Source organism: Equus caballus, chromosome 10 (genome assembly GCF_041296265.1).
Source record: "Equus caballus isolate H_3958 breed thoroughbred chromosome 10, TB-T2T, whole genome shotgun sequence".
Lineage (NCBI taxonomy): Eukaryota > Metazoa > Chordata > Mammalia > Perissodactyla > Equidae > Equus > Equus caballus.
The window spans coordinates 21,584,566-21,592,609 of NC_091693.1; the positions used below are offsets into that span (position 1 = coordinate 21,584,566).

The 8,044-nt window shown below is 50.7% G+C and overlaps 1 protein-coding gene across 1 annotated transcript; it reads right to left on the reverse strand.

The window, feature by feature from the left end:
- Nucleotides 1-729: 729 nt before the first annotated feature.
- LOC100066226 (sialic acid-binding Ig-like lectin 13) lies at nt 730-7,760 on the reverse strand. The gene is made up of 9 exons (XM_023650315.2): nt 7,663-7,760; nt 7,214-7,597; nt 6,708-6,986; nt 6,432-6,479; nt 3,468-3,716; nt 3,151-3,198; nt 1,741-1,998; nt 1,500-1,635; nt 730-1,380 (listed from the first exon to the last, which is right to left on the reverse strand). Exons 1-9 carry the CDS (start codon nt 7,718-7,720, stop codon nt 1,338-1,340), a joined length of 1,503 nt encoding a protein of 500 aa, XP_023506083.1. The 5' UTR covers nt 7,721-7,760; the 3' UTR covers nt 730-1,337.
- Between the last annotated feature and the right edge of the window lie 284 nt (nt 7,761-8,044).

Consider the following 8,044-nt stretch of genomic DNA (forward strand, 5'->3'; position numbering starts at 1 on the left):
GAGGGAAATTGTTTCAAGATCTCCGGAGGGGAGACCCAGCCATCCTGGAGACAGCTGTCTTGGTGATGGAGGAAAGAAGCAATTTATGACACTTTCAGGAAGTGAAATTTGAAGGGAGGTGTGAAGGGTGAGGGAGGGAGATATCTAGAGTGACTCCCAGAGCCCTGACTCTAGGAACTAACATGGGAATGAAGGTGCCATTGTCCAGAGGAGGACAAGTGTGCGGGGCTGGGTAGGGAGAAGGTGGTAGAGAAGGCAGCAGAGTTGGGTGGACATTTCACCAAGGAGGAACAGAGGGCTTAAGCGGAGCTGTGGGAATACACCCATGCGCGCGCGCACACACACACACACACCTCCCACACCAAGGCACATATTATTTTAATCATTTAAATTCAGGGAAAAGGAAAATATTCAAACCAGCCAAAGACAAAGACAAAGCACAAAGGAGAAAATTACAGCAGAATTCTCCTAAGAAACTATGCAGCCAAAGAACGTGAAGAACTGAAAGGGGAAAAATGTCAACCTACAATATCTTACACAATAAACAGATCCTTCCAAAGCTAATGTAAGTGAGCACTTTTCTGGACCAAAAATAGCCAAGGGGTTTCATCCCCAGTGTACCACCACTACAAGAAATATATGAAAAGATCTTCAAGCAAGAGGAAAGTGATACAATAGAGACACTGGAATGTGTACAAAGGAATGAAGAGCCATTGAAATGGTTAATATGCAGATCAATATAAAAGAGTTTATTCTTCTAATTAAAAAATATCTTTTCAGCCAGCCCTGGTGGTTAAGATTTGGCACTCTCACCGCCATGGCCTGGGCTCATTTCCCAGTCATGGAACCAAACCATCCTTCTGTCAGTTGTCTTACTGTGGCAGAGACTCACATAGAGAACTAACAACTAGAATACACAGCCATGCACTGAAGATTTGAAAAAAAACTATCCCTTTAAAATGAACTGTTTTTAAAGAATAATATGTTGGGGAATTTATAACATTATATTAGGGGGTTGAATTGTGGGCTTCTCAAAACCACATTAAGGCAAGCATGCAGATGCAACATATTACTTGAAGTATAATTCAAATTAATAATAGAAAATATCTATCTCCTCACATGCCCTCCAGCCCTTTGTGTGGAACCATCAGGAAGAGTGCTGGGGACCAGAGGTGAAGGGTCCTTTCTGCAGAGGAGGCAGGGCCATGTCATGCAGCCCCTCCTGGCTCCACAAAGCTGTGCCTTTGAAGGTCTCGGGACACAGTGGTCTGATGGATCCTCATCCACCTGTCAGGGTTCTGGAGCCCACAACTCTCAATGGCTGGGAGGTAGGGGGCTCAGTCACACCTTGCAAAGCTATCCCCTTGGGATCCTCTGAACCTGCAGGGGAAATAGAGCTCAACAATGATGCTGTGGAGGGTGTGCTCTGGAGAGGACAATGTGGGTGAAGACACCCAAGGTGTCTCCCGGTATAGGACACCTTGAGAAGCGCTTCTCACCTAGTGTAGTAGCTCCAGGTGAGGCCATAGGTGAGAAGGAAGCCAGCCCCCATTAGGGCCCCCCTGAGCAGGGTGAGGACTAGAGGCCAGGTGCCCCGCTGCTCCCCAGAGATGTGGAGGAAGGAAGAGGAGATACCTGTTGGAGAAAAGGGGGAGAAGGATGGAGAGATGAGGTTCCTAAAGTCCACATCTGAGCCTGTTCATGGCCACACCTAGAACGCAGGTATCCTGCTGTACTCACCCTCCACAACTAAGTTAACAGAGATGTAGTAGGAGCCCCCAGGGTGCTGAGCTTGGCAGGTGAATTCACCTCCATCCTCTAAGACCACCCGCGGCAGCTCCAGGACCCCAGGATCCAAGGGTTGAGAGGGGGTCAGCAACAGGCTTCCCCAGGACCAGCTCAGCCTGGCAGGGTAGTTGCCATCAGTGTCACAGACCAGGCGCAGGGACTGGCCCTCCTGGACTCGCAGGGAGGTGGTATTGCGCAGGACCACTGGGACTAGGGAGACAGAGAGAGCCATAGGGCAGGGCTGAGAAGCCCTCTCTCCCTCTGCCCTCCCACAGATGCAGGAATGGAAAATAGTGTTCCTGAGACAGCATTGCAAGCAAGGGTTGAGCGGGGTGAAGATCATGAAGTGAGGTGGGGGAAGGAGAGGCAACTGGAGGATGGAGGACAGGGACAGGGGATGGACATCTGAGGAAGAGTCGACCATGTCTAGCTGCAGGAAGGACCATGCCAGGCAGTGGACCTTGGTGTGTGAACCATGCAGGGGCTGACACATGTAGGTCTGACCACTTTGAGGCTTCCACAAGGTGATGCTTTCAGCTTCTCTCCTGAGGGCCACATGGGGCTCTGTGAGGGTTCTGAGCAAGGAAGGAAGAAGGTCAGCTCTGGGGTATGTAGAGATTCCTGTGGAGTCCAAAATCTGGCAGGTGGAAGGATGCAGACTGGAGGTTGGCAGTCCAGAGAGGAGGCTGGTCCTGTCCAGTTCTCACTCATGTCCAGGTGAGAGTGAGTGAGAATGGAGGCCAGATGTGGGGCTGCAGCCGTGTGGATGGAGGAAGAGAGGGATTTGAGACATTTTCAGGTAGTCAAGTATCAAAACTCACTGAGTCATGGGGAGTGTAGGGTGACACACAGAGATGTCTGAAGTGACTTCCAGGATATTGACTCAGGTGATTCGGGTAGGAAGGGCCCAAGAAGGGGGAGGGGAGGACACTTAGGACAATCTCAGCTCAACAGGGATTTGTGAGGGTCTTCAGGGCAGAGGTCCAATTGGAAGTACCAGGATGGACAAATTGACCACCGTGCACGAAGTGGCTGGATGCTCCATGCCCAGATGTGAGGACTCAGTCTCCTCGTGGGAGATGGAGACGGGACAGTCAGAGAAGGAGGAGGGAACCAGGGAAAGGATGTCATGAGACAGTGAGGGGAGAGAGAAGGTCAAGAGAGAGGAGGCAACTGGAGGTGACATGAATGGTCAACTAGGAATTCACAGAGACCCTAGAGAGCCTTGTCAGTGGACAGGAAGTGGCGAGAGCTCACACAGGACAAGAGAGGGGAAAGAGTGCCGGGGGTTCATTCGGTCCAACCCACACGCAGTCCCCTGACTAGACCTTTGAGACCTCAATTCCACCCAGGCCTCTCCACCTGTGCTGTTTCCCCAGAAGATGTGGACGGTCAGGTTCTGTGGAGCATCTGGAACAGAAATAAATAAGAGGCCTCCTGAAGTAGGATGGGGTGGCCATGAGCCAGGTGGTGGAGTCTGGGTATTCTCTCCATCTCGACCCAGGTCATGTCTCTAAGAACAGTCCCCAAAATGCCACCCAGATCCTGCCTCCCCACTTCCAGGAGCAGGAACTACCAAACAGCTGTAGGGGTCTGTCGGGAGAGAGAGCAGAGGGATCAGAGGAGCCTCTCTCCTCCCAAGGACCCAGGCATCCTTCCCCAGGTGTGTTTCCACTCACTGGTCACAAAGAGGCTCAAGGAGGCTTGCAGGGAGCCCAACAGGTGCTGAGCTCGGCAGACGTATTTCCCATGGTGCCCCAACTCCACCCGGGGCAGCTCCAGGACCCCAGGGTTCGAGGTGCTCAGGGTCAGGCTCCCCCGGATCCAGGTTATCATGGCAGGAGGGTTGCTGTTGGTGACACAGACCAGGCGCAGGGACTGGCCCTCCTGGACTGGAAGAGAGGAGCCATTGCCCAGAGATTGAGCTCCTGGCAAGACAGAAAGAAAGCTGTGCCCAAGACATCATTAGGGGCTCTCTCTGTGTCTGTCTCTGTCTCTCTCTGTCTCTGTCTCTCTCTCTTTTCCTTCCATGATGCAGATCTGTGTCTTCTCTTCCACTCCCTGAGGAGCACATACTGTCTTGGCTCAGCCCCAAGGGAACAGGGCTAGGAGCAGGCATTGCAGCCTTTCCAAGTGGCTATTGTGCATTCTCCTGAACTGCCTTGACCCCCAGGTCACTTGTCTTGGCCATCTATGCCAGTGCAGATCCCAGATTTTCATCTAAGATCCTCGTCATTTAATGTTTATATAATGTCGCTTGATCTTACAATGCTTCACTAAGACCTGGTAATTTGGAAGTGCATGAGAGCTTACAGCCTCATTGGTGAGATCCCCAAAAGCAGGCCCCCACAGAGCAATATGACAACATGGCTTGTGATGGGGACAAATCCAGCGGAAGGAGCCCTGAGGAGGGGAGTGCATTGAGACTCTCAGGACAGGGAGGGCTTCCTGGAGGAGGAGAGGCTCAACAGAGCCTGAGATTGAGTGGGAACTGGTTAGAGGATGATGCTGATGGAAGGACCTTGTGGAGGAAGGTACAAGAGGTGCAGATGCAGCGGAGGTGTGAAAGGACCTGCATGCTCGGGGAAAAGGAAATAGTTCTGTGAGGTTTGAGTCAACGGGCATGTTTGGGAGTGTTTGTATATGAGGCTGCTGGAAGAAATTATGGGAGATTTAAAAATCAATATTAGAGTGGGGAAAGTCAGAGAGAGGAAAGAAAACATTGATAAATGTACCCAGTGGTTTACTAGTAAATATTTAACAACCATCTCATTCATGGTGGGGGGAGGCAGGAGTCCTGATCTACACTATTTGCCAATTTCCTTGGTGAATACTCCCATCTTGGTCAATATCAAGCACCAATTTGAACTGAACGTAGAGTTGGGCAAAGATGGATACAGTTGGCTGTTGCCAACCAGTCAGAACCAACACCGGGTACACCAATGAGAGCAACTCAGAAGAAAAATGCATGTTTCTGCCTGGAAAAATCTCCATATGCTAAGTCAAAAGGCCATCAATAGACTGGAAATCAATCCTTTCCACTAACACAGAGCTGATGTCTGTAATATGAAAAGAGCTTCTTCAAACCATCAAGAAAAAGTCTGCAAAGAAATACAAACCATTCTTAAACATAATGGAAGATATTCAACCTAGTCACAAAATGACACTGCAACTTAACATGACCGTCAGTCCACTTAAGATCAGAGAGGATGGACACGTTCAGCAGGCAAGGGGGCACATTGCAGGTGGGAGGAGAAGCAGAAGCACCTCCATGCAGTGGGATTGGCAACATCTGTAGAAACTGCATTCGTGCCCTTTGATCCAGGACTTTCCTTTCCAGAAAATTATCTGACACACACACAAAGACACACACACACACACACACACACACACACTGGGAATGTTTGTAAGAGTTTATTCAGTGCAGTATTATTTGTCTGAGTAGAAGACTGGAAACACTCTAGTTTTCAACCATCAGGAGATCAATTAATTACCGTATTGTATAATTTACTTCCAAATAGCAAACTATGGAGTCATCAATATCTCGAGTTGATACAATACAATATCGTGTATCCATGACACACTAAGTTTGAGACAAAGATGTCTTGAATTCAAAGAAATGTACTAATGTCACTTCCTTAGTTGTGACAAATTTGCCAAGGTGATGGGAGATTTTAACAATGATGGAAGCTGGCTGAGGGATTATGGAAATTTTCTGTACTGTGTCTAAATCTAAATTACTCCACATAAAAAATTTATTAAAAATAATAATAAAGATGCAGAGCATTGTGTATAGTATGATGTGTACATATGTGCGTTTGTTTAAATGTATATGCATAGGTTATATTTGGGGAGATAACCAAGAGGGAGGTACACAGGTTCTGAATACTGTTTTATTCCTACTAAATTTTGCTGGGGATGGACTTGAGTTTCCCCCAAATTCATGTGTTAAAGCCCTAACCCCCAGTGTGATGGTATTTGGAAGGTATCTGGAAGGGCCCTTTGGAGGTGATTGGGGTCAGATGAAGTTATGAGAATGGGGCTCTTATGATGACATTGGTGCCCTCATAAGAAGAGACACCAGAGAGCTGGCTCTCTCAGCCCTGTGAGGACACAACCAGAAGGCAGCCATCTACAAGGCAGGAAGAGAGTCCTCACCAGGAACCCAATGGCTGACACCTTGATCTTGGACTTCCAGCCTCCAGAACTGTGAGAAATAAATTCCTCTTGTTTAAGCTGCCCAGTCTGGAGCAATTTGTAATGGCAACCAGACTAAGACACACTTTATGCTTCCTATTTTAGAAACTAACATTAAAATGATCCAAGGAGGCTGAAGGAGGAGGTGGGATCCAGATCCTAAGGAGAATGAGGGCAGGATTTGGGACATGGATGTGTCCCTGGCATGGGGACAGCACATCCATCGGACATTGAAGAGGCCATGCCAGCCCCCTGAGAACAGGGTCATCGGTGGGTCGAGGACAGTTTCTAAGCTGATGAATAAGTGGAGGCTTCCCACCTCTGTTGCCCCAAAACCTGGCCTGAGCCTTTCTCCCATCTGACTTCTGGGCCCCAGCTCTGCTCTGAAAGGAGGAGACAGACCCTGCTTCCACCACAACCCCTAGAGTGGAGAGGTTGCTCCCTACCTGTGCTTTCTCTCCGGAACACGCTGATGGTCAGGTTCTGTGGCGCATCTGGACAGACATAATTGTTCCCTTTTCAGTGGCAGGAAGGTGGGTGTTGGCCCTTTTCCACCAGTACTTTAGAAATAAGGGGGAGAGGTGGGGTTGGGAGTCCTCTTTCCTTCCTCCCCAGAGCCAGCTTGCAGGACCCAGCACCCAGTATCACAGGCCCTGCCTCCCCCTCCTCCTCCTCCACACCCACTGCCCTCAGGGACCTGGCCATCCTGGCCTGACACTCACAGGACACGTTGAGCTGGATGGTCCTCTCTGTGCTCACTCCTGCTCCAGGGAATATTACTCGACAGGTGAGATTGGTGCCGTGGTCCTGGGGCCCCGGGGTGAGGGTGAGCACTGGCGAATGGGGATTCTTGGAGTCCAAGGAGGTAAGGGCCATCCCACTCCATGAGAAGGTGGGGGGTGTCCCCCTCTTACAGGCCCATGGCACTGTACAGGTGATGTTCTTGGGGTCGCCAGATTCTAGGATACCCTGGATGTGGATGTCAGGTATCTGCGTCAGAGCTGAGGAGGGGAGAGATAGAGACACAAACCTGGAAGTGGGGACCCCAGGTGTCACTCTAAGAGCAACCTCTGCCTCAGCCAGCCATCTTCATCCCAACAGCTCAGGCGTCCCATCCTCCTGGGTCCCCCTGAGCCCCTCCCAGGGTGAGGAGTAGGAGATCCCCTCCAGCTGTGCCCTGGAGCCCTCAGTCCCATCCATATGTCATTTCGTTGACCCCAAACCTTACCCATCACATGCACAGAAAGCTGGTGGTCTCTGTAATTATATCTCACAAAAGATCCTCTCTCCACCCTAAAGAAGTATGTCCCAGAGTCACTCCTCCTGGCATCTCTGATGTCCAGGGAGCAGCTGTAGGTCTGGGGGTCCCCGAGGAGGTGGAATCGGTCGTGAGTCTCCTCCTGCACTTCACGATCTGGGTTGTTTGTGGCCACAGGAGCATCCCGGTCTATATTTGCTCCTTCCTGGAACCAGTAGCCGTGGGCTGGGACAGCGTATGTACAGTTATCCCATGGGTGGGAGAAGGAGCAGAGCACACGAACACATAGGCCCTCCTGCACAGTCACAGACATCTTCACTTTCAACCAGAATGTGTCATACCGAGTCAGGGACCCTGAGGGGAAACAAGGGTCAGCTGCAACTCCTGCCCGCCAGCCCCTCTCCCCTCGGCCCACTCACCTGCCCACAGCAGGGGCAGCAGCAGTGGCAGCATCTCTGAATAGAGGGTTCTGGGCATCTTTCCTGTGTTTGAAAAGAGAAGGGGAAGGCTAGGGAGTGAGGGGGCTGTGGGGATGCCCAACGGAAGCTGGGGAGGAGCACATGACCTCAGCCTTTCACAGAAGAGGAACTGAAGACTGGAGCTTGTTCCCCCTCTGCACAGATGGGACAGACACCCCACGATCCAGAGACCCTGATTCCAACCCAGGGGAGAGCAGAAAAGGAGCAGACCCTGTGTCCTGCCCCCATCTCAGGGATTCCCTCCAGAACCTGAACCTGGACCAGGCCCTCTGAGGCCATCTGAGGAGTGGGACATAGTGAGTCTCTAAGGGCCTCCCATCTA